Source organism: Megalobrama amblycephala, linkage group LG14 (assembly GCF_018812025.1).
Source record: "Megalobrama amblycephala isolate DHTTF-2021 linkage group LG14, ASM1881202v1, whole genome shotgun sequence".
Classification (NCBI taxonomy): Eukaryota; Metazoa; Chordata; class Actinopteri; order Cypriniformes; family Xenocyprididae; genus Megalobrama; species Megalobrama amblycephala.
In genome coordinates, this window is record NC_063057.1 from 49,025,927 (window position 1) to 49,053,131 (window position 27,205).

At 40.4% G+C, this 27,205-nt stretch overlaps 2 protein-coding genes across 2 annotated transcripts in view; both read right to left on the bottom strand.

The window, feature by feature from the left end:
- tmcc3 (transmembrane and coiled-coil domain family 3) overlaps positions 1 to 17,438 on the bottom strand; it is a 48,365-nt gene extending 30,927 nt beyond the window's left edge. Inside the window, exon 1 of the mRNA XM_048155045.1 lies at positions 17,387 to 17,438. Coding sequence (XP_048011002.1) covers positions 17,387 to 17,416 — 30 coding nt within the window. The 5' untranslated portion in view covers positions 17,417 to 17,438. The remainder of the gene's footprint in view (positions 1 to 17,386) is intronic.
- A 4,561-nt stretch (positions 17,439 to 21,999) lies between these two features.
- Positions 22,000 to 27,205, bottom strand: ndufa12 (NADH:ubiquinone oxidoreductase subunit A12). The gene is made up of 4 exons (XM_048157019.1): positions 27,051 to 27,205; positions 26,439 to 26,521; positions 26,264 to 26,351; positions 22,000 to 22,286 (listed from the first exon to the last, which is right to left on the bottom strand). Exons 1-4 carry the CDS (start codon positions 27,137 to 27,139, stop codon positions 22,106 to 22,108), a joined length of 441 nt encoding a protein of 146 aa, XP_048012976.1. The 5' UTR covers positions 27,140 to 27,205; the 3' UTR covers positions 22,000 to 22,105.

Consider the following 27,205-nt stretch of genomic DNA (forward strand, 5'->3'; position numbering starts at 1 on the left):
GTAAGGGAGTGTGTAAAAAGTCTACACATTGATTTTAAATGAACACGCATTTTGATTTGTAAGGACAATCATACGTCATTTCATGATGACTGACGTAACACGACACTGTCATTATTTTTACGCCAGCTAGAGGGCGCATGACTTTAAAACGTAAATAAAGGTCGTAAAAAGTTGCTTGAAATAATGACCTATAGGGTCGTTTTTTGGAGGAGGACAGTCTCTACTAAAGACATATTTAAAACACTACAGTGGTTCAACCTTAATATTATAAAGCGACAAGAATACTTTTTGTACTTTTCAACAATATCTAGTGATGGCCGATTTTAAAACGCTGCTTCTAAGCTTTACAAATCTTTTGTTTTGAATCAGTGGTTCAGAGCACGTATCAAACTGCCAAGTTACCTTAACCATTGAAATTTCGAAACACTTATGATGTAACGAAGCCTTGTTTACTAAAATCACGTGACTTTGGTGCTCCGAACCACTGACTCGAAACAAAAGATTCGTAAAGCTTCGAAGCTTCATGAAGCAGTGTTTTGAAATCGCCCATCACTAGATATTGTTGAATAAAGTCGTTATTAAGTTTTTTGGGGGGTTTTTTGGTGCACAAAAACTATTCTCGTTGCTTCATAACATTAAGGTTGAACCACTGTAGTCACATGAACTGATTTAAATATATTTTTAGTAGCTTTCTGGGCATCTGAAAGTGTTAATTGTCTTCACCGAGGCCTCACTGAGCCATCAGATTTCATCAAAAATATCTTAATTTGTATTCCGAAGATGAACGAAGGTCTTACGGGTGTGAAACGACATGAGGGTGAGTAATTAATGACACAATTTGGGTGAACTAACCCTTTAAGATCTTTTTGATGAAGTCTGAGAGGTTTCTGTCTCTCCATAGAGATCCAATGCAACTACCACTCCAAGGTCCAGAAAGGTAGGAAAAAAACATCATTAAAGTACTCCATGTGACTCCAGTGGCTTAAACTCAATTTTATGAAGCAACGTGAGTGCTTTGTTTGTTACAAACTGCCACAAGAATATTCTGGATATTTGCATATGCTCCATATGACTGTCAGTTTATACTTTCAGGTTGACTACTGTACTGTCATGGCAAAAGTTTAGTACACTACAAGTATATTACACTAAATAAATATACAGTTTAAACATGTTAGTACATTTGCATTTTGTTTCCTGTCAGCTGTGCATAAGAATCAACAATCAGCTTTAAATAAATTATTCGTTGATTTTGTGATTGCTGTAGATTTATGCTGCAATAAAGTTGACATATATGCCAACTGCAGATGCTGAATATGTTCAATGTCCATTTCATTTTTATTTTCTACAGCAAATGTACAGCAAAAGACTTTCAGACTGAAAATAGTTACCCATCATGCTGGACTATGACCAGCTCTAGGACATCTAATCTCTTGCCGTTTTCTAAACAAATGGAGAGCATAAAATATTCATCAGAAGAAGGGCCTACTTTATTTCAAGTGTGTGAAATAGCCCTGTTGATAACACCAGCTATATACACACACACACTCACATACAATTTGGCTGATACCTTTTCACTTGATGTCCTAACCCTAACTGAACAGACAATGTAATGGGATCTTCACACACACACACACACACACACACACACACACACACACACACACACACACACACACACACACACACACACACACACACAAGAGAATTCGAGACACACGCACCTGCTTACTCTCCATGCACAAGCACCTTACACAATCATAGCAGCACTTATCCTACTTGTAAGAGCTTGCACATAGTTCATACCAGAGCAAATTGTGTGTCTAGAGTTCTGCCTTCCTGTCTAAAATGACAGATTGTGCGTATGTACAAACATGTAGACAGATTACATTAGCGTTTTAGACTTACTGAGAAGACTATTACCATGTGACGTCAATCCAGTGAGCCCCAACCACTGACCCTCAAAACACGTTGGTCAATGCGACAGCAATTAGTAAGTTTAGAAAGTTCAATGTCACAAAAACCGTAAACACATAAATAGTCAATATTTCATCTGCAAAAACAGTTTTTTAAATGTTTTCCTTTTCAGTTTGTCACACATAATGTGCAACCTGTGCCACTGTGTTGTTATTAGAAATCGTTTTTTGTTGTTAGTATTAGCTTGTTTTGCCAAGAATTTCTGTGGCTGTTAGATTGTTGATATGTGGTTCCTAAAGTGCTCTGAGTGGTTGTTAGCATGTTGCTGTGTGGCTGCTAGCATTTCCATTTATGCATTTAGCAGACAGTTTTATTCAAAGCAACGGCTAAAGTGTTTTGAGTGGCTGTTAGCATGTTGCTGTGTAGCTGCTAGCATGTCCATTTACGCATTTAGCAGACACTTTTATTCAAAGCAACGGCTAAAGTGTTTTGAGTGGCTTTTAGCATGTTGCTGTGTAGCTGCTAGCATTTCCATTTATGTATTTAGCAGACACTTTTATTCAAAGCAATGGCTAAAGTGTTTTGAGTGGCTGTTAGCATGTTGCTGTGTGGCTGCTAGCATGTCCATTTACGCATTTAGCAGACAGTTTTATTCAAAGCAATGGCTAAAGTGTTTTGAGTGGCTGTTAGCATGTTGCTGTGTAGCTGCTAGCATGTCCATTTACGCATTTAGCAGACACTTTTATTCAAAGCAATGGCTAAAGTGTTTTGAGTGGTTGTTAGCATGTTGTTAGCGAGTATGTTATTGTGGGTTCGTCTCAATCAGTTCCCTAGATTGTGAATCAGTATATCTTGTACACAAAATGCCCCCTGGTTTTCACAGTAGGCCTACATTGTGGGACTTTTTAGGGAGCAAATGTTTCAGTGTATCGGAAGGATTTTGCGACAGAGATTACTGAACTAGGGAGCTGATTGAGGTGTTCTGAGTACTTGTTAGCATGTTGCTATGTAGTTGCTCTGAGAGGTTATTAGTGCATTCCTAAGCAGTTGCTGCTTGGGTGTTGGTTGGTTACTAGTGATTGCTTATACTGACCTTTTTGTTTTTTTGCCAAGGCATCACCATTGAATCATCTGTAAGATGTAACCATTTTTGTTTGTTCCAACACAAGATGCATATGAGAGTTCTGAAGCAGCTGCCTCTCATCCAACCTCTGCAAGAGCTGCATGCATTTTAATATCATGACCTAAATCAACCATACAGACAGATGGAAATGAAGCTGTTTCAGTGACCTACAGACTGTATTTGCCAAACATAATTAAATGAATGAATCATCGCATTTGCCCTCCCATGAACTCACAACTGCTTCTGAGCTTGTGGATGTTTCTGATATGCATTCAATTCACAATGCCTACAGCATCAATTTGAAATACTGGATGTAAAACTGTAAAACAGAACAATACTAAAAGAAAAGTTTGCTTTAAAACATAAGTTTACAACAAAAATATATAGAAATACAGATACTATTGTGTTAATATAAATCATATATTTTATATAATTGGGTTAACTACTGGCGCTTATGTCCCACAGAGGCTCGTTTGTATTAATACTTTCAGATTTTTTTTAAGTTTAAAATTTCCAACTTTTGACGTAGTGACGTAGTTACACGTTACTACATGTACGTACTATAGTAACAACAGTAAATTATGCATAATTATAAGTAACTAATCCTAAACCAAACCCTAAATAGCAAGTACAATTAGTTATTATTACTCAGTACTTATTTCAGTAAATACAATGTGTCACCTTAAAATAAAGTATAACCCTTTATTCTATGCCTTATTTTTTGATTTTTCCTAAATCATATCCCAAGTGAAAAAAACTATACCAAAATGTATTTCAAATAAATTTATTTCATACTAAGTATAGTGCAAATTTATTAACATTTTTACTGACATATCACTTGAGTCTTACTATTATAATTCAATTTTTATTTGGAGTACTTCTTTATTGCACAATGCACATTTCTTAATATTAAGCATAAAATGTGTATTAATATCACTATTAGTAAGGATAGTATTATCACTGTATATTTTTTAAATCATTTTTAAATGCAAGATATTTAAAGTGTACTTGCAATAGTTCCATTTTAGCACAATCAGATATACATAAAATGAAAATTACCCCAAGCTTTACTCACCCTCAAGCCATCCTAGGTGTATATGACTTTCTTCTTTCTGATGAACACAATCAGAGATATATTAATAAATATCCTGGCGCATCTTTATAATGGCAGTGAACGGGACCAACAAGTATGGAGCTCAAGAAAGTGCATCCATCCATCATAAACATACTCTACACGGCTCCAGGGGTTAATAAAGTCCTTCTGAAGCAAAGCGATGCGTTTGTGTAAGAAAAATATCCATATTTAACAAGTTATCGCTTCAGAAGGCCTTTATTAACCCCCGTGTGGAGTATGTTTATAATGGATGGATGCACTTTCTTGAGCTTCATACTCGTTGGTCCCGTTCACTGCCATTATAGGGCTTGGGCTCGTCAGGATATTAATATAACTCCGATTCTGTTCATCAGAAAGAAGAAAGTCATATACACCTAGGATGGCTTGAGGTTGAGTAAAGCTTGGAGTAATTTTTATTTTAAAGTGAACTAGTCCTTTAAGTATATACTTAAAGGACTAGTTCACTTTAAAATATATATCTTTAGTTGAACCTTGTGCATAACTAAAGTGCATTATCTACAAAATTAGTTGTTCCAATTTAGCAGACTTTAAGTATATTTACTTAGTATACCAAAAGTACATAACATATCAAGTACATAAATATGTAAATGTATTTGTAGTTGTCACTGGTGGTTGCAGGCAAACAGACGAAGATGAAGAATAGCGTTCCAATTGGAAGTTTTAATGACAATAAATCCTAATAACAGGTAAACAGGCTGAGCAACACTAATTGTAAGAGTGACCAGACATTGAATGAAAGGAAGGTACAACTTAGGTACTCAAACAAGGTAATTAATGACACACAGCTGATACAAACTAACTCATAATGACAGAAGCTATGACAACCAAGGAGTGGTGAGAAAATGAACAAAGGGAGACAGAAACTAGTGAATGCAAACTAAGTCCAAGATAACTAAACATAACTGTGACAGTAGTATACTTAGCATGAAATAAATGTATTTTAAATACATTTTGTATATTTATTTTTCACTACGGATGTTTTAATCATATATTGTATGTCTAAATCATATATTTTTGTGGTGTCATTTCCATCACAACCAACAATAAAATAAATAGAATAAAATTCCCCTGTGATACATTTATATTCACTATTGAAATGAAATAAATTAGTGAAAAGTGTGAAATGTGTTTCAAAGGAATTTAATTTCTTCTACAGGCCAAAAGTGTAGATGAAGGAAAACCCAGTTACTTTAACCATACCCCTAAAAGAAAACTTTTAGAATAGAAAATGTTAGTCAGAATTAGGTGACTTTACTTTTGTCCCCAACGTAGGATATATCTAAGTAGATCTTTTGTTTCTGTTACTAAATTACGTGTCCTCACCCACCCCGTTTCTCTCTCTCACACACACACACACACACACACACACACACACACACGCAAATGTCAAAGTGTGACAATAGGTGTTGTAAAAGCCATGACTTCTATTTTTAACAATCAGTGGAAAACGTAATCCATGAGAAAGCCCACAGGCTGTTTCTATCCAGCTGAAAGCTTTTCTACTAAAAACGAGCCAAAGCAGAGACTAACAGATTGATCTTAGATAGATTTGGCACTGATCATGTAGAAACCACATGAAATTCAGCATAATACATGAGGTTTTGTAACAAGATAAAATGGAAAAAGAGAGAGAGGTTCGCTTAAACTGCGGTTCCATCTATTTCCATGCCACGCTATGCAAATGGTCCAGAGTCAAGTAAGTGTTCCGCTTTCTTAAAGGGACAGCTCACCCAAAAAAGTCTGTCATTGTTCACTCACCCTCATTTTGTTCTAAACATTTTCATTTCAGTATGTATATGCACAAATTAGATGTGAAACCTCAGGAGGGGAAGATTTTCAGTGAATAATGATGTTAATACAATTCAGTGTACAGCTTTAAATGACTTAAAGGGTTAGTTCACCCAAAAATGACTCATCCTCATGTCGTTCTACACCCGTAAGACCTTCATTCATCTTCAGAACACATGGCTCAGTGAGGCCTCCTTTTTGACAGCAAGTTAATTTATACTTTCAAATGCCCAGAAAGCTACAAAAGACATATTTAAAACAGTTCATGTGACTACAATGGTTCAACCTTAATGTTATGAAGCGACGAGAATACTTTTTGTGCACAAAAAAAAAAAAAAAATAATGACTTTATTCAACAATCTAGTGATGAGACACTGCTTCATGAAGCTTCAAAGCTTTACGAATCTTTTGTTTCGAATCGGTGGTTTGGAGCGTGTATCAAACTGCCAAAGTCACATGAACCATTGAAATTTCGAAACACTTACACTTACTGAAATCACATGACTTTGGCAGTTTGATATCGTTTGATACAAGCTCCGAACCACTGATTTGAAACAAAAGATTTGTAAAACTTCGAAGCTTCATGAAGCAGTGTTTTGAAATCGTCCTTCACCAGATATTGTTGAATAAAGTCATTTTGGGTTTTTTTGATGCACAAAAAGTATTCTCGTCGCTTTATAATATTAAGGTTGAACCACTGTAGTCACATGAACTGTTTTAAATATATCTTTAGTACCTTTCTGGGAGTTTAAAAGTGTAAATGATCTTGCTGTCAATGCAGGCCTCACTGAGCCATTGGATTTTATCAAAAATATGTTAATTTGTGCTCCGAAGATTAACAAAATGTCTTACATGTGTGGAACGACATGAGGGTGAGTAATTTTTGGGTGAGCTAACCCTTTAAAACTCAGTATGGGCTTTAAATTTAGGTTGAGCTTGTTAGTTACTCATTTTGAATTATCACTCTTTTACCAGTCATACCGCTCTCTTTTTCTCTCCCTCTATCTGCCTTCCTCTATTCAGTCTTCCATTTTATTGTCCTTAGTGCATACGCTAGTGCACTGTTCATTAGTCTCTCTAACACTCCTACTTTGGACTCTTTTATCCTTTCCCTTGTTCTTATCAGTGAATTAGTGCTGTGAACTGCTAACAAAAAAAAAGACAAAAAAGACAAAGAGATTGTGACCTGAGAGATAAAAGAAAGAAAAATGACCTTCGTCCTTTCAGTTCACTCAGCCCCCTACAGGACATGACATCACTACTGTGTAGTTTTGATCATCTAAGGGTGAGATGAAAAGACCTGGTTTACGCACACACACAGGAATGCATCAGTTGGTCATCCTTTCATCTCAGCCAATAACTGGTATCTCTTTCATGACACACGCCAGAGTTGGGGTCAAAAGCTCATCCCTTATGATCAAGAAGCAAAGGAACGGTTTTACTTTCCACCGAAAGCTTCCATCAAATCCTCCCTTATTTATTTACAAAGAACAGAGAGCTACAACAAAAAAGAAAATCTTGTCATCATTTACTTTCATGTTGTTCCAAACCTGTATGAGTTTCCTTCCCACAGTTACAAAAGATATGAAAAATTATATTTCAGCCACAGAAACTTTGCATTTACTCACAAAACTTGTGATAATATGAGGTGGGAGGAAAAAAAAAACTCTCTATTTTAGTGCTTTTGCAAGCGAAATTATAGTTTCTTGAGAGAACACGAAAGTAATAATTTTTCCTTCCATCTATTTTTTTTCATCACCATGTCCCTCTAGGAACTCTGTATATTCTTATTATCCGCATTCTGCTCTGTTTCATGGACAGTGTGCACCATACAGTGGATATAAAAAGCTTATACACCCCTGTGAAAACAGCTTGGTTTTGTGATGAAAAAACTGAAACAAAGATAAATAAAAATACTGCATACAACCTATGCAGTGCCACTGAAAAACAAAGTGACATATTTCAGAGAAAAAAGATTTCACATGACTGAGCCATATTGCTGTGATTTCAGCTTCCATGTTAACAGTGCTGCCTATGATTGGTGGATCTATTTTCAGCATTATGTAGTGTGTAGTGTAATACTCACTGTAAACCTAACACTCAAAATAATTCATTGGTTTGAGTAGGACAAACTTAAATTAAACAAATTAGTTCAGTCAAATTTACTTTTATGAGTATTTAGCACTTTCTTTTTCTTTTGAGTTCACAGAACTTATATATTTTAAGTAAACTAAACTGTTTCATTTTTTGAGTTTTATGAACTCATTTCTTTTCATTTAGACAAACTTAAGTTTAACTGAAACTGTCACAGACACGTCAGGTTCCACCTCACTCCCTTACCCACGCACTCAATCACCAGCATACTGATCACCGCCACCTGTGACTCATCAGCACTGCAATCACCACCACTACAAAGCCACCACACTCACACACACTCACTGTCCGGTCTCGTTTGCACTACAACTCATGTATGCTTACCTTAAGGACTCCAAACGCTATACTTACCTGCTCCAAGTTGTCTACTCCATCTCCCTCGTCTCCTGTTCTCCTCGTGTGCCTACCTACCTGTGTGTGTGAGTGTCTCAGCCATCACCTTCCAACGCATCTCTCCATCTGCATCTGCAAGACAAAATCAGGACAGTATTATACTCTCTCTATCATTCAAGTACTGCATATCTGCTTACCATCACCCTGTGCTCAGCTGTTTGTGCAATAAACTTACCTGGATTGCTTTTATCTCTGCCTCCGTGTCTCTGTCGTAACAGAAGACCGGACCATAACAACTTCACAGCATGAGCACCAACGACCCGTTTCAAGAGCTCGTGGACGCCCTGCGCCGAGCACTCACTCCACAACCATCTTCACCTTCACCCACCAACGCTGCAGCTTCCGCACCCACCATCACCGCTTCTTCACCAGCATTCACCGCCAGTCCCATGGCCAAACCGGCGCCCTACTCTGGATCGGTGGAGGAATGCAGCGGATTCCTTCTCCAATGCGAACTGGTCCTGGAGATGCAGCCGCACCTCTACACCACCGACACGGCTAAGATTGCGTTCATCATTTCGCAACTGCAAGGTAAGGCCCTGCAATGGGCAGACTCCCTGTGGACCCAAAAAGGCCCTGTTGTCAAATCATATTCGGCGTTCGTCTCTCACTTCCGTGAGGTCTTCGGGAAACCTCTGGCGGATTCTTCGACTGGTGAGAAACTCTATAATCTGAAACAAAGAAATCTCTCTGTTAACGAATATGCCTTGCAGTTCCGAACGCTAGCCGCCACCAGCGGATGGAATGAACAAGCCCTCATCACCACATTCCATCAGGGGTTGGAACCCAATGTGCGGCTGCATCTCGCTGCATACGAGGACTCCATGGGACTCGAACGCTTCATCCAACTCGCCATCCGCGTGGGTTCTCGTATGCAGTCGTGTCTCCTTGAGCACCAGGGCCAGTCATCTACCACCAACCTCCTCCGTCGGTCCGAACCCGTCAGCTCTCCAGAACCAGCCACCGAACCTATGCAGATTGATCATTCACGTCTCACTTCTAATGAAAGACAAAGAAGGCTGACCCTGAACTTGTGCTTATATTGTGGATCTCCGGGGCATGTCATCTCCACATGCCCAACCCGTCCTCCTCGGCCCGTGGTGAGTGCAATTTTTCCCTCCATTCAGAAAATGAAACCACTCAATACTATTGTAATCCTTACTGCTGCAAATACCTCTGTTCCAGTGGTGGCGCTCCTCGACTCAGGGTCAGCAGGAAATTTCATCTCAGGCGCCCTCTGTCGACAACTCAAGCTCAAGATCTCCCCGTCTCCGATTAACTATCAAATCCACTCCATCACGGGCAAACCCCTGAGCCGTAAGAACATCCGTCATTGTGTGGGACCACTTTAACTCTGTGTCGGCATCCTGCATTCGGAAAAGATACATCTGCTGGTTCTGGAGGAGTCCACCGCTGACGTGGTTCTAGGGCGCCCGTGGCTTGAACAACATAATCCCACCATCTCCTGGCGCACGGGCGAAGTCCTGAAGTGGGGCGACCACTGCTTTCCAGATTGCTTCCCAGCGCTTCCTGTTCCGAAATCTCCACTCTCCAAGTCTCTCTCCATCAACGCCACATCCATCGAAAGCCCTGTAGAGAAGCGCTCCGTGGATGTTCCCCCGGACTACGCCCCCTTCAGTGACGTTTTCTGCCCGCAACGCGCCTCCAAGCTTCCTCCACACCGGCCATGGGACTGTGCCATCGATCTGTTACCGGGTGAGCCAGTGCCCAGGGGACGTATCTACCCCCTGTCAATACCGGAGGAGAAGGCCATGGAGGAATACATCAAAGAGGCCCTCGAACAAGGTTACATCCGCCCGTCTACTTCCCCTGCTGCTTCAAGCTTCTTTTTTGTGGCGAAGAAGGACGGAGGCTTGAGGCCCTGCATCGATTACCGCGCCCTCAACAAGATTACTGTCAAGTTTCGCTACCCACTTCCCCTCGTCCCAGCGGCCCTGGAACATCTCCGCGGTGCCACTGTGTTCACCAAGTTGGACCTCCGCAGCACGTACAACCTCATCCGGATACGTGAGGGGGACGAGTGGAAGACCGCCTTTGTCACGCCCACCGGACACTACGAGTATCTCGTCATGCCGTATGGCCTGGTCAACGCCCCCTCCGTATTCCAGGATTTCATACACGAGGTGCTCCGGGAGTTTCTCCACAAGTTCGTGCTGGTATATATTGATGACATCCTCATCTACTCCCGGAGCTTGGCCGAACATCGCCACCACGTTGCGGAGGTCCTCCAACGCTTACGGCAATTCCATCTCTTCCTCAAAGCTGAGAAGTGCTCCTTCCACCAGCCCTCTGTCCAGTTCCTGGGATACATAATTGATCACAGTGGCATCCGGATGGACGAGGGGAAGGTCTCCGCTATCCAGTCCTGGCCCACTCCATCAACAATCAAAGAACTCCAACGCTTCCTAGGTTTCTCCAATTTCTACCGCCGGTTTATCAAGAATTACAGTACCATCGTCAGTCCACTCACCAACTTACTCCGTCACCAGCCCAAGTCTCTGTCCTGGTCCCAACAAGCCACCAACGCCTTCGAGACCCTTAAAAGAGCCTTCACCACCGCTCCCCTCCTCGTCCACCCTAATCCAGATCTCCCATTCATCGTGGAAGTGGACGCCTCCACCACCGGAGTGGGAGCGGTCCTCTCACAGCAGCAGGGACACCAAGTAGACTCCATCCATGCGCCTTCTTCTCCCGCAAGCTCAACCCGGCGGAGGTCAATTATGACATCGGTGACCGCGAACTCCTGGCCGTCAAGCTTGCCCTCGAGGAGTGGAGGCATTGGTTGGAGGGGGCTACTCATCCATTTCAAGTCCTCACTGATCATAAGAACCTTGAATATCTGAAGGCTGCCAAAAGACTCAACCCTCGCCAAGCTCGCTGGGCCATGTTTTTCTCAAGGTTCAATTTCTCCATCTCTTACCGCCCTGGTTCAAAGAATACCAAAGCTGACGCCCTGTCTCGCCTCCATTCCCCTGAGGAAAAGCCTGAAGATCCTGAAACAATCCTGCCGGAGTCCATTTTCGTGAACCCTATCCAGTGGTCCGAAGAAACCATTCCCTCCTCCAATGCCTCCACACGCACTCCGCCGGGTTGCCCCCAAGGCTTGCAATACGTCACACGGGCACGTCGCACTCCACTCCTGCACAATACCCACTCTTCACTTGGCACTGGCCACCCGGGGGCCAATGAGACCCTCTCGTTGCTCAAACAACGCTTCTGGTGGCCCAACATGGCCAACGATGTCAGAAGGTACGTGCAGGGCTGCAGGGAGTGCGCCATCTCCAAGAGCCCACGCCATCTTCCCACCGGCAAGCTCCTTCCTCTGCCCGTTCCTGAGAGACCCTGGTCACACCTGGGAGTGGACTTCGTCACCGATCTCCCTGAGTCTGACGGTCACACGTGCATCCTGGTGGTGGTAGACCGCTTCTCAAAGTCCTGCCGTCTGATACCCCTGGAGGGTCTACCTACCGCCATGGCCACAGCAGAATTGATGTTTAATCACGTTTTTCGTCATTATGGAATACCCGAAGACCCGAGGACCCCAATTCGTCTCCCACGTCTGGAAGGCCTTCTTCTCCCTCCTGGGTGTGACTGTCAGCCTGTCATCTGGATACCATCCTCAGTCGAACGGGCAGACGGAACGGAAGATCCAGGAGATAGGCCGCTTCCTGCGTACCTTCTGTCACGGCCACCAGAACTCCTGGAACCAGTACCTGGGTTGGGCCGAGTACGCACAGAACTCCCTCCGCCAAGCCACAACTGGACTAACACCCTTCCAGTGCGTACTCGGCTACCAACCCCCACTGTTCCCCTGGGATGGGGAACCTTCCAACGTTCCTGCAGTAGACTACTGGTTCCGGGAGAGCAAGAGGGTTTGGGACTCAGCTCACCACCAACTGCAGAGAGCCCTGCGCAGACGCAAGATGGCAGCCGACCTTCGGCGCTCCGACGCTCCTGTCTATCAACCGGGGCAGAAGGTCTGGCTGTCCACCAGGGACATCAGGATGCGTCTGCCCTGCAAGAAGCTGAGTCCACGCCTCATTGGCCCGTTCACCATCATCCGGCAGATCAACCCCGTCACCTACCGTCTCCAGCTCCCGGCACAGTACAGTAGAATCCATCCTACATTCCATGTATCACTGCTAAAACCTCACCACCCTTCTGTTGTTCCCTCCACAGAACCTGACGTGGCAGCCGCCGAGCCCCCCTTCCACTCATCCTGGAGGACGGCACAGCTTACGTGGTTCACGAGATCCTGGATTCCCGGCGCCGTGGTGGTCAACTCGAATACCTCATTGACTGGGAAGGCTATGGCCCCGAAGAACGCTCATGGGTTCCCAAGAATGATATCCTTGATCCTATCCTGTTACAGACCTTCCACGCCAACCACCCAGACAGACCTGCCCCACGCCCTAGAGGAAGACCACCACGACGTCGGGGTCCGCGGCCCTCAGGAGCGGGCCGTGGGAGGGGGGGTACTGTCACAGACACGTCAGGTTCCACCTCACTCCCTTACCCACGCACTCAATCACCAGCATACTGATCACCGCCACCTGTGACTCATCAGCACTGCAATCACCACCACTACAAAGCCACCACACTCACACACACTCACTGTCCGGTCTCGTTTGCACTACAACTCATGTATGCTTACCTTAAGGACTCCAAACGCTATACTTACCTGCTCCAAGTTGTCTACTCCATCTCCCTCGTCTCCTGTTCTCCTCGTGTGCCTACCTACCTGTGTGTGTGAGTGTCTCAGCCATCACCTTCCAACGCATCTCTCCATCTGCATCTGCAAGACAAAATCAGGACAGTATTATACTCTCTCTATCATTCAAGTACTGCATATCTGCTTACCATCACCCTGTGCTCAGCTGTTTGTGCAATAAACTTACCTGGATTGCTTTTATCTCTGCCTCCGTGTCTCTGTCGTAACAGAAACTGGGCTGGGATTACTATTCCCCAGAATGCTTTGCCCATGGCACTCGAAAGGAAGAGTAAATGTTAAAATTAAGTGTTATATAATGTTTTTGGGCAAGATTAATGTTAAGTGGGAGATTTATAGTGATTAATATTTTGTTTTGCTAATTCAGAAGAGTTTCTGTTAATGTGTGTTTTTGGAGAGTTAAGGCCCCGGTATACTTCAAACTAAGTTTTTTTCGTTCTTCGTTTAGGAGTAAAACGAAGTTCGAAATGCGTGACCAGCGATATACTGTAAACGAACATCTGACGCCACCCACACTGCTGAGATCGATGTTTAGATGAATATGTAAATATGTGCCGTGCACTTTCTTCTCAGTAACAAAATAAACACAACAAAAATGAGAAAACAGCAAGCATTTATTATAGAAAGCGTAAGAAAAGCCTCTGATCATAACAGCATGAGTATGTTAGCACGAGCTCTGCAAATTAGCACTCCAGTCACGTCATGTCTTTATATAGCACTTTATTCAATAGATTGCTTAAAATCAAGCAGCTTTACAGTATCAAACATGAAAAACAGTGTCGTGCCTAATTTTATCAGAAGCACAACTTCATTTTGTACTATAAAGCGGCTATCCAGTGTGTTCATGTTTTTCACCCGCGGAGATCTTACCTCAACAAACTCTACAGATCAAATGAGTCAGAGACGCGGTCCATGCCAGTGAAGGCTAAGCCTCAGCGCACACCTCCTATTACAAAGGTGTTTTGCAGCTGGAGCGAACTTTTCCTGAAAGTTCGCTTTGGCAAGCCGTTTCGAACTTCTAAAAAGAAGGGGGGGATGGGGAAACAATCCAACCATCTCCATTGACTTTGTATTGCGTGAGGCTGCCTCATTGTCAGTTCTGACTTATAACAAAAAACAGAACAATGCCTTAAAGCTGCTATGTGACAAATTGTACAGCAAACAAGCTAAAAAAAACCCAGAACTAAGTTTTTATAAGCTACCGAACCATAAAAGCCAGCCTTTAAGGAGACAAAAGTGGATACAGGCAATAAGAAGTGAAGCATCAGCAGGAAGAATGGGTAAATTTTGGGATCCTGACACTCAGTATGCCTCAGTAAGCTTACGTGTGCAGTAAACATTTAGTCACTGATAAGTAAAATATCCAAATGTCAGTTTTATATATTATATTTCCTGTCTCTGATTACGTTAACCTCCAGTGTGCGTAGTTTCCATAGTAATATGACATGTCGCGCTCTGTCTCAATCGCCTGTATCCACTTTTTAGCTCTTAAATGCTCGTTTTTTTGGGGTCGACAGCTTATAAAAACTTCTGGGTTTTTGGTTCTGGGTTTATTAGCTAGTTTTCTGTACACCCTGTCACATAGCAGCTTTTAGACATTGTTCTGTTTTTTGTTATGCCTCAGAAATGAGGCAGCCTCACGCAATACAAAGTCAATGGAGAACGTTGGATTGATTGTGGCGTGGTTTTCAGATTATGACGCGTGTCGCTCTGTCATGTTAGCAAATTAGCAAGTTAGCATTTTCTGAACTGTTATAGGTAGATAAGTTTCCACTAATAAAAATGTTTATGTTGAGATTATGTGATAATTTTAAGTTAAATGTATGAATTAGTTTACTCAAATATTTCAATTTAATAACAATTAAAATATATGAGTACATAATAAAATGCCAGTTCTTAAGCTAGCGTTGGCAACCACTTTGTTGATGAGGCTCAAGCAAAGCTCTTACAAGAGCTCGAAAGCATTTTTTCATTTTTTTAAATGAATGAATTTATGTCTTAGACAGAAGAATTAACAAGAGCTCATGCCAGGACGCCTTGAAAGGTTTATTCGTTCTCTTTAAAAATCTTACTTTGTTAGTTCTGGAACCCTACTGTTGCACTCTATTGTCTTCAAGATCAAGAGCACTGGAATAAAACTGAAGATCTGACATGTCACCTTTCGCTCAATATCTCTAATACACAAACATAAACATCACACTCAGTCTCTAGAGGAGGTTTCACTGGATGTCTTGCTGTCACATTATTAATGATTCATCTTCCTGACTATCATTTAGAAGTGAATTATTGATGAATATAGTCTGTGTGTGTGAAATGACCATGACTTGAGTCTAAATATAGCTCTTCTTTAATTGATGAAATTTACAGGTCAGTGGAATTGTGTTCAGATTTGCTGTGTTCCTTAAATATTGACAAGCCAGTAGGAATTATTACACTTCTTTACGCATTTATTGATTTTTGATGTAATTTTAGAGACTCTAGACTCTTTAGTGCAGAAAAAAACACATCACAAAAGGAAGTTTCCACCTATGTTACCCAGAAGAATTCCCATAAAAATCAAAGCATGAATCTGTTTCCTCCTTTTATCTATTTCTGTGACGTACTGTCATTTCTCAGTTTGTAAAAACAAGCAAAATTAGTGTTTATAGAAAAGCACTTAGAAAGGAGGACTATGGGGCAATGCATTCCAGAAAGTTTAAAAGCAGAAATGTAAAGCTTGTATTTTTGGTTAAGGAATTATATTAAATACATCCATACAAATGGTTTTGGAATGACCTGGAATGAATAAATGATCATACATTTCATTTTTGTTGGAACTATAGCTTTAGCACCATTTTCTAGTATGCTATTGTGTATTGTATGGTTAAAGGGATAGTTCACCCAGAAATGAATATTCTGTCATCATTTACTCACCCTGAATTTGTTCCAAACCTGTATGAATTTATTTCTTCTGTTGAACACAAAATAAGACATTTTAAAGAATATCAGTAAGCAAACAGCTGATGGGCTCCATTGACTTCTATAGTATTTTTTTCATACTATGGAAGTCAATTGGGCCCCATCAACGCCTTCCCTCTTCAACTTACGGAATAAACGGAAGTGGCGCCGCGTTCATTCTGCAAGTTGAATAGGGAAGGCTTAGGACATACAGCGTAAGCTTTTTGAAGAATACGGAAAGCGGAATGGTGGAAGCACTTGGAAGGCGATCATTTGTGCTTATAAAGCAGTTGTATTTTTTTTTTTAGAAAATGACCAATCGTTTCACTAGATAAGACCCTTATTCCTCGTCTGGTATCATTTAAAGCCCTTTGAAGCTGCACTGAAACTGTAATTTTTGACCTTCAACTGTTTGGAGGCCATTGAAGGCCACTATAAGGAGAATAATCCTGGAATGTTTTCATCAAAAACCTTCATTTCTTTTCGACTGAAGAAAGAAAGACATGAACATCTTGGATGACATGGGGGTGAGTAAATTATCAGGAAAATTTTATTTGAAAGTGGAGTAATCCTTTAAGTTACTGTGTTTACTACCTTTATAAGGTCATGACGGAAATTAAATGATTAAATACAATGCACAGGTAAGATTAGCAAGTAATTCTATCACACTATTCTTGTGTTACAATATACTATGTTTAAGTCTTGTACTGACTACTTGCAAAACATTGTATTTTAATGTTTATCTATGTGCCCGTAGATTTCCTTTTGAAGTACATTACTGTAAGCACAATTTTAGATTGCTGTTATAAGATAAGGAAAGACTCAACTTATTTAGGTACATTATGTACATAGAGCAAAAAAAAAACAATGCGCAATATAAACAGATCATAAACAGACTTGACACAGTGTTCCTTGCACTTCCTGTGACTGAGTGAGCCAGTGTGGAAAACAACTGTATGAAGTACTGTGTACGCTTTGCATCTTAAATCTAAAGAGTCTTTTTGTCACACACAGAACACTGATGATAACAGTGTAAAACTTGTCATAGAAATTAATTTGTACTATAAATACAGTAACATTCCTCCGATATATCTTTCAAATGTGCTCAAAGATAGCTGAGTGTGTGTAGTGTCCATCAGTTCTCTTTCAACAGGGAGTGGCTGCTAGATTGGAAAAGCTATTTGTTTTGTACCTTTTCCTGTTGATATAGCCTCAACCCCATCCTACATGCTTTGTCTTCCTCTCCTTACGCACTCCACTGCAGAAAAATAGAGATGTGCTATTAACCACTATCTGGGCCAGCGCTAAATTTATCACATTAGGTTGCTCAAAATAAGGACATATGGAATCTTATATAAGATGATGCAACATTACACTGAGATTCAAAATACATAGCCTATCTATTATGTTCTGTGATACTAAAACCTATTTGCCCATCACTAACATTACTGGAATTATAAGCCATGAACAAGACCAGACCCACCACCACACATTAAAAATTTAGATTTTTACATTTATGAAGAGAATATTAGGGGCCACAATGATGATAGGATGTTCTGGGTGGTTACCAGGGTGTTGCTATGCAGTTGATATTTGGTGTTGCAATGTGGGTGTTCTGGAAAATTAAGCTATGGGGTTGCTAGGGTGTTATAGGTGGTTCCCAGCATAATATATGATTGCCCAGGTATTCCAGGTGCTCTCTTGGGTGTTACTATGAGGGGTTCCCAGGGTGTAGCTAGGGTATTCTGGGTGGTTGCCAGGGTGATATATGGTTGACCAAGTGTTTTGGATGGTTTCTAGGGTGTTACTATGCAGTTGCCAGGGTGTCTGTGTGTTCTGGGTGGATACCAGTGTCATAAATGGTTGCCAGAGTGTTCTGGGTTGTTGCCAGGGTGTTACTATGCATTGTTGGGTTAATATATGGTCACCTGGGTGTTCTGTGTGGTTTCTTGGTTTTACTATGCAGTTGTTCAGATATCATAAGTAGTTGTCAGGGTGTTGTTAGGGTGTTCTGAGTGGATGCCAGTGTGGATGCCTGTGTGTTCTGGGTGGTTTCTAGGGTGTTATTGGAGGTTGCCAGGGTGTTGCTTGGGTGTTGTTAGAGTTTGCTGAGGTAATATATATCCAAGTGTTCTATGTTGTTTCCTGGGTGTTTTATGAGTTGTCAGGGGTGTACTGGGTGGTGTTAGAGTGTTATGAGTTGTTTCCAGGGATGGCTATGGTATTCTGGCTGGTTTATAGAATGTTACTACGCAGTTGTTCGAGTCTTATGAGTAGTTGCCAAGGTGTTGTTAGGGTGGTCTTGGTGGATGCCAGGGTAATATAAGGTTGCTCAAGTGTTATGTGTGGTTTCTATGGTATTACTGGTGGCTGTCAGGGTGTTCTGGGTGGTTTATAGGGTGTTACTAGGGTGTTCTGGGTGGTTGCCAAGCTTTTATGCAGTCCAAGTGTTCTGGGTGATTTCTAGGGTGCTGATATGCATTGTCAGGGTAATATACGGTTACTTTGGTATTCCAGGTGGGTTTTATTATGCAAATATTAAGAGTGCAATAGTGGTTCCCAGGATCTTGCTAGGGTTTTCTGAGAGGTTGACAGGGTAATATGTTGTTTATCGAGTGTTCTGTTTGTTTTCTGGTGTTACTATGTGCTTGTTAGAATATTATGAGTGGCTCCCAGGGCATTGCTAGGGTGTTCTGGGTGGATGCCAGGGTAATATATGGTTATCTGAGGGCTCTGGGTGGTTTCTAGGGTCTTACAGGTGGTTTGCACGGTGTTGCTAGGGTGTTCTGGATGGTTTCCAGGCTAATATGTTGTTGATTGAGTGTTCAGGTTAATTTCTATGATGTTTCTATACGCTTCTTAGAATATTATGAGAGGTTTCCAGGGTGTTGCTAGGATGTTCTGGGTGGATGCCAGGATAATATACAGTTGCCCAAGTGTTCCTGGTCGTTTCTAGGGTGCTGTTATGTGTTGTCAGGGCTACCTGAATGTTTTATAAGGGTGTTATTGGTGCCTGCCAATTTGTTGCTATGCAGTTGCTGGGGTGTTTCTAGGGTGTTCCACATGGTTGCTAAGGTAATAGTAACAGATCAGTAATCTGAACACCTCAGCTCAACAAATCGCACAGTATAAACAATAGTAATACTTGAACTTAACCAGTACCTAATTGCAGCCACCGCTAATAAATGAAAAAAGATGCTGCATGAAAAGGATTAAATATTCACCAACGGCAATGTTATGTGCATATGTACATTGTAACTCAGAGATCTGATGTTTATCTGACATAAGAATACACCCTATATACACTACACTTACAGCTGCTTATTCATGGAGGTATGAACATTTAAACCACTTGGCAGTGTGAAATGACACCATGCTAATGTGCATATCCATAATTCATTACTTCAATCCATTTTGCAGTGAACTTGTGTGTGTGTGAGAGAGAGAGAGAGAGAGAGAGAGAGAGAGAGAGAGAGAGAGAGAGAGAGAGAGAGAGAGATACAGCACTGGACAACAAAACTACACACTGTAAAGTAGCTGTCTGTTTTTCACAGATGACTTATAAACAACTTTGACATATTATTAGTGTGTTAACCATAAGCTTCTGGTGTCATGCATACATTGATGTCTTCTGCTGACAGCACAGTTTACTTTATTTTTCTCTGTTGTGAACATTTGTGGTTCTTAACGATTCTAATAAATACTTTTGCATTTATCTGCACAGATACATTAACACTCTGTGTGTGTGAAACTGAAACCACAAATTGTGTTTGGCTGAGTTTATATTGTCACATTAGTCTTGTGAACTTGTTGCTGCACTCCTTGCACAAAAAAAGTTCTGTGGTGATACCAATACCATCACCCTCGATGGTATCAGATGATAACACCATAGTAATTTTTGAGCAGTTTCTATCCTTTTTTTGTTTTGTTACTTTGGAGATGTCATAATAATATGTGTTTTTCAATTACCTCGACTGAAACAATAACATTTAAATCGACAAATACAGGGAGGAAATAAAATGCGGAGACTTGCTCTTACCCCAGTGGAGGCATATTACTTAATAGGAAACAGCTGTTACAGTTTGTCCACTGGTTTCAGTTTTCAACATGAACAATAAGATGGCCTGTTAGGTTTCAGTTGAACAGGCCTTCAAAAACTTCCCCGTTGAGCAAAATCCGAAAAATATGAAACCAGTGCCCTCTGCTGGTCAACGTCTGACTCACCTACCAGCTACCAAACTCACACCCTTTATTAGAAAATAATAAACGGCGGTTATTTATATTCTCGAATGGACTATATACATGTCCATTGCCTTACCCGAATTCGGCTTCTATAGGAAATAGATCCATCTGAAGGCCATCTCCAGACTGTTGGACGGGTGAGGACGGAGAGTGCTCTGCTTATATATTCACACATTCAGTTATGCATATAACTTGAGTATCATACTGAACTACTGTGTTTTACATATTATTTTCTTGTGCATATTCCCAGTTTTAGTGGTCATGATTGTCAGTGCAAGTTATTTTAAATGTTGTGTTAGTAGTCTTTCATCAAATTATGTATATAAGATTACTATTCAAAAGTTTAGGGTCTTTTTTTGTTCTTTTATTCAGCATTGACCCATTAAATTAATCAAAAGTGACAGTAATGACATTTATGTTACAAAAGACTTCTATTTCAAATAAATGTTTTCTATTTATCAGAAAATAATGCTGATAATAGTTTATCCCAAAATAATGTATCATGGATGCATCATTTTCAACATGAACACCAAATCATCATATTAAAACAGTAGCTCTTCACTGCAGATCATGAGATCCAGGGTCCAGATCCAGGTAGGTTTAGGGATCAGGGGGTGGAGACGGGTAGGTTTAAAGGGATAGTTCACCCAAAAATGAAAATTTGATGTTTGTCTGCTTACCCCCAGTGCATCCAAGATGTAGGTGACATTGTTTCTTCAGTCGTATAATGCATGTCAATGGGAACTCCATCTATAAGAGTCAAAAAAACATGCACAGACAAAATCAAATTAAACCCTGTGGCTCGTGGCGACACATTGATGTCCTAAGACACGAAACGATCGGTTTGTGTGAGAAACTGAACAGTATTTATATCATTTTTAACCTCTAATACACCACTATGTCCAACTGCTTTGAGCATCCAGTGTGTGAGGTCTGAAAACGCGCTCTGATGCCTGAAGTGATCTCTCGCATGTATATGTCAATGAGTGTGAGCGATCATTTCCGGCGTCAGAGTGCATTCAGACCTCACACACTGGATGCTTAAGGCAGCTGGACATAGTGGTGTATTAGAGGTAAAAAATTATATAAATACCGATCGTTTCATGTCTTAGGACATCAATGTGTAGCCACGAGCCGCAGGGTTTAATTTGGATTTGTCTGTGCATGTTTTTTTGACTCTTATAGATAGAGTTCCCATTGACATGCATTATACGGCTGACAGACAGCAACGGTTGGAGTTAAAAATCATCATTTGTGTTCTACTGAAGAAACAAAGTCACCTACATCTTGTATGCGCTGGGGGTAAGCAGATAAACATCAAATTTTCATTTTTGGGTGAACTATCCCTTTAAGGACATGTGTAAAGTGGGAGGAGTTGGATCTGGATCCAACCTCGCCCCATGGATCTCGTGTTCTGCGGCGAGGGCCATCTCTATTAAAATAATTTTCAATGATCTTGTGACACAGAAGACTAGAGCAATGACTGCTGAAAATTCAATTTTCACGATCCAATCAATTCCCAAAGTTTTATAAACATGAAATTTGAAGTCACACAGAGGCAAAGACATTTGTTTTAATTTATTTATGATTATAAAGCTACAATTTACAGAATGTTCCAAATAGCAGAACTGGTGAAAGGTGGTGAGGGAACACAGATAGGAAGAGAGGATTATTTCTCCCCAGCTTTTGGGGGGACCCACTCCTGGATCTTCTTGCGAGTGGTTGAATAGGGCACGTAGCAGTTTGATGTGCCACTGAGGTTGAACTGATGAACCTTGGCCAGGAACTTCTTGGGTTCTGGAGGGTGAGTGGTGGGAGGGTCATCCGTCATGCAGTGCAGCCAACGGTGCCTGAGAACAACATTTAAATATACATAAAAAAAAAAAAAAAAAAAAAAAAAAAAAAATATTGTAATAATAATAATAATAATAATAATAATAATACATATATATACACACACACACACACACACACACACACACACACACACACACACACACAACCAGTCAAAAGTTTGGAAACATTACCATTTTTAATGTTTTTGAACTAAGTCTTAAGTTCATTAAGGCTGAAAAAAAACAATAATATTGTAATATATTATTACAATTTAAAATTATGGATTTCTATTTTAATATTCTTTAAAATATAATTTATTTCTGTGATGCAAAGCTGATTTTTTAGCATCATTACTCCAGTATTCAGTGTCACATGATCCTTCAGAAATCATTCTATTATGCTGATTTGATACTCAGTTATTATCAATGTTGAAAACTGTTGTGTTGCTTAATATTTTTTTGGAACCTGTGATACTTTTTTCAGGATTCATTGATAAATAAAAGGTTAAAAGGAACAGCATTCTATTCTATTTTAAATAAATGCTGATATTTTTTAACTTTTTATTCATAAAAGAATCCTGAAAAAGCATCACAGGTTATAAAATAATATTAAGCAGCACAACTGTTTCCAACATTGATAATAAATCAGCATATTACAATGATTTCTGAAGGATCATGTGACACTGAAGACTGGAGTAATGATGCTCAAAAATCAGCTTTGCATCACAGAAATAAATTCTGTTTTGAAAGTATATTAAAATAGAAAACCATAATTTTAAATTGTAATAATATTTCACAATATTACTGTTTTTTTCTATTTATTTTGAAATAAATGCAGCCTTAATGATCATAAGAGACTTCGTTCAAAAACATTAAAAATAGTCATGTTTCCAAACTTTTGACTGTGTGTGTGTATTATATATATTTATATACACACACTTTATTTTATATTTTTAAATAATTTTCCTGTTAATTCCTCCAAGATGCATCAGCAAGAGAATTTCAAATATCAATAATTTGGATGTCCTTCTACTTTTCTTCACTAAAAGTGTTGTAGATATAGTTCCTGTTCCAAACACTGTATTCTCATTGCCGCTAATACTGAATTTGCAAGACAATCAATTTTCAATTGCTCTGTAAAATTACCCAATGTTTCGCTCATTCATAATGGGTGCCAATTAGGGCTGTAACGATATGCGATATGAAACCGAAATCGCGATACGCAGGTCCACGAAACTGTATCGCGATGTGAGAAGGCAGAATCGCGACACACCCCTTCCAACTCCCAGAGTTATCCTTCCTGTCCAGATCCAATGCTACCACATTTTTAAATTACTATAAGTATTAGGGGTGTAACGATTTATCGTAGATGGTGTGTCTTAATCAGCTCTCTAGTTCAGTAAGTGTTTCGGGCACACATTGAATCTTGCAAGGTTTAAACGTTTCTCATGTCAGTCTCTTGCATGGTCGCGTGAGAAAAGTCGTGGCTTTCTTTCACCGCAGTGCACAGCAACAGCTGTGCTCACAGAAAAGCAAAAGACGCTTGCGATGCTTTGCTTTAAGAAGTTCTGTGGGCCCGTTCACATATTGCGTCTTTTCCGCGTGCAAGTCAGTTATTATTTTCAAATGTAGCTGCGCGGCAGGCGCGCTCATAATTGGATCAACGCGGTCGCGACGCGCATGCAATTCCCAACTTCTCAGAATGCCGCAAGCGCACCGCAGGTCGTGTGACAAGAATCAACCGATCAGCTATGGCCTTTCCGTAACAAAACATCAAAAGCTCAGCCGAACAGCTGATCATAGCTGTACATGGTGGTTTTTATATCTTATCTCCATCAATATATCTCGTAGTAAAACTAATGCAAGGGCTAGAAATCATTTATCCTTTGCAGAAACATCCTGATCCTCTTGGAGAGCTCAGTTCATGGTTGCATAGCAACGACCGACGCCACAGGAGCGCAAGCGCTTTGGAAAGAAGGAGAAGCGGTGCAGCCGCGCCTTCCACGCGCTTTTAGACACGATATGTGAACGGCCCCTATTCATAATTCTAAGTTCATGTTAAATTTAACATTTTTTTTCAGTGACAGACAGCCCTATTCAACTGTTAATTTGAATACAGAAGGTTTTTATTAAAATTTTATATTTATTTATTTTATTGAAATGTGATCTTGTATGTACAACAAGGAAAATTATTTGTTGTTAATTAATTATTAGTTTTTTTAATAAATCTTGTTTGAATTTCAGTTTCATTTTGTTCAAAATATCGTGATACGTATCGTATCGTGAACTCCGTATCGAGATACGTATCGTATCGTGACCTGAGCGTATCGTTACACCCCTAGTGCCAATTATCATTTTTCATTCAGTTACTCTTACCACAACGCTCCTTAATTAATAAATTTTACAAGAATATTTGTTTAAGGGAAAAGCATGTTCTTAAAAGGGCTCTATAATCCAATACTTACATAATCTTAAAGGTGGGGTAAACCATTTTTCAAAAACGCAGTTGGACATTGTTGACATTAGAAATCAACCCAAACAAACCCACCCCTCTCTTCATTGCTCCGCCTCCAAAACTGACCCTCCAATCCTAACCACCCTGTTCTGAGTTGGTCTCGAACCCCGATCGCTGCTGGCAGGCGAGTGCACTAACAATGACGCTAAACACCGCATTCTCTAGCAGTCGTCACGCCGTGTCCTAAACAGACGCGATGCGATAAGATTCTAGCGACAAGCAATTTGACTGTCCACACTAGAGAAGCGATAAAATCAATCAAAAACCACAGCCAATTAGAAGAGAGTGTGGGTGGGCTCTCTCGGCAAGAGCACAGCGGACACAATGAAATGGGCAAGTACTTAGTAAAATTCATAAATATGACACCATTTAAACATTATATAAAGTACATACGGAGTGACTGAACCAATCTTTGTCATAGAATACACTTGTTTGTTCGCACTTGAGTTGACAGTTTGAACATTCTTGTGCCCATTTATTTATTTTCAAGATCTGAGGTGAATTAGCTAGTGTTGTTTTCAATGCAGCTAAAAAGCTGGCAACACAGAATGATATTCAAACTTCACATTAGACGCTTTTAACATTCACATTGTTGCGGTGTTGTGTCGCGTCGGGTCTGGTTAGGACACAGGTGTCAGTGTGCAGTGGTTTACCTGCACAATTCTCACTAGCTGGCCACTGTTACACATGCAATGTGAGAGAGGATGTCTGTTTATCACAGTTGAAGCGCAAACAAAATAATGCTTCACGAAAAATAAAGCGCAGGATGAACAACAAGGAAGCACTTAAAAATTAATGTACAGTACACAAGAGTAAATACAAATAAGAGTTCATTGTTAATCGCCAAACAGCACAGCAGCTCCACACAATCAAACCCAGTGTTACTCACGTGTGAAGCGGAATCAAAGCAGCCTCCACGTCTGTTTTCAGGCCTTTCTGCTTAGCTCTCTCCAGAGCTGGAAAGCTTTTCTAATATTACTGCAGTTCCTAAAGTGCTTGCCCAGTCATAAACCTTCATTCCAGTGATATACTTTTTTGATCTCTTTTATTAATCGTCTCTTTCTGCTTTTTCTTCAAATCTCCCTCTTGCTCGATTGACTCCTCGACCATCATACGCCCCCTAATGCTGATTGGTTACACGTTTGTCATTGGTGTCGGCCGGAATAACTTCCAAGCAGTGTTTTTGAAAAATTACTTACCCCACCTTTAATGTGCAAAAACTGCATATTACAGGTCAAAAGGGAGAAACTAAAGGTGATGATACACAGGGAAACTTTTTGAGCAATGTTGCTTGGGCACTCCTCCCATTGAGAATAGGAAACAAATTTCTATCTGGATACTTTAGACTGAAATTTGTTGCCCATAGGAAATCTTAATAGGAAAGTGCCCTGCAACATCACTCAAAAAGTTGCCCAGTATATCATCACCTTGAGTCCATTAAAAGTAACACCATGCCAAACACATCTGTATATATTACCATTCAGCAGGGACCATGCTGCCATCAACATCCCACAAAGTCTTCTTGCCGTTCATCTCTGTGGTGTAAATCACCCAGCGGTGACGGCCTGGAAGTCACAAATTGGAAAATACATACTCAGATGACATAAACGCTGTGAATGTGTGTATAGACAGCTAAGTATGTAAATTCATACCAAAAAAGTATTTGTTGTCCTCATAGTATTTGTTGCCATATTTGTCAATACCCACCAAGGCTCCTGTCTTGATATCATTCACCCTGAGAAAGACATTTGATTATTTAAAAAAAATTATTAATATAGTAAGTGTAGTTTATTATAATAATTGTAAGAATATTATAATTTAAAGCATATGCTATGCATAATTTATAAATATTAATAATAAATAACCTGCAAATAGTGTGGCATTACACTACAGGTCCAACAAAAACAGTACAGTCTCGCCTCCTAAATATTAATACTAATAAATAAACGATACAAATAAAATTATGATATCATGACCCCTCTTATTAGTTCTATTTTGTATGACGATCTTAACTTGTTTCTATCTACATGTTGACAAAGGTCTCAGTGTTTAAAGAACTATTTCACTGTAAATTGATATGCCAAATAAACTATTACTCCGGTAAACAGACAGTTGTTCAGGCGTTTTGCTTTCATATGTGTGACTGTACCGTCACTATCAAAGAGGTCATTGCTTTCGGATTCATTGTCTTACAGCTTTACACACTTCATTTCACACCCGTTTAACCTCTAAAGCTATGAAACAATTACATTTGAGTGATTCACCTGAATAGCTGCAGCAGGAAGCCTTTAACGCCGCCATGACCGGTGAGTTGACCCACGGCCCGCCGCACTAAATTCGTGTACTCCGCCATAGCTGACGGACTCTAAACGCTGGCGGACGGTCACGCAACTTTACAGTTCCCCCTGCACACGATACG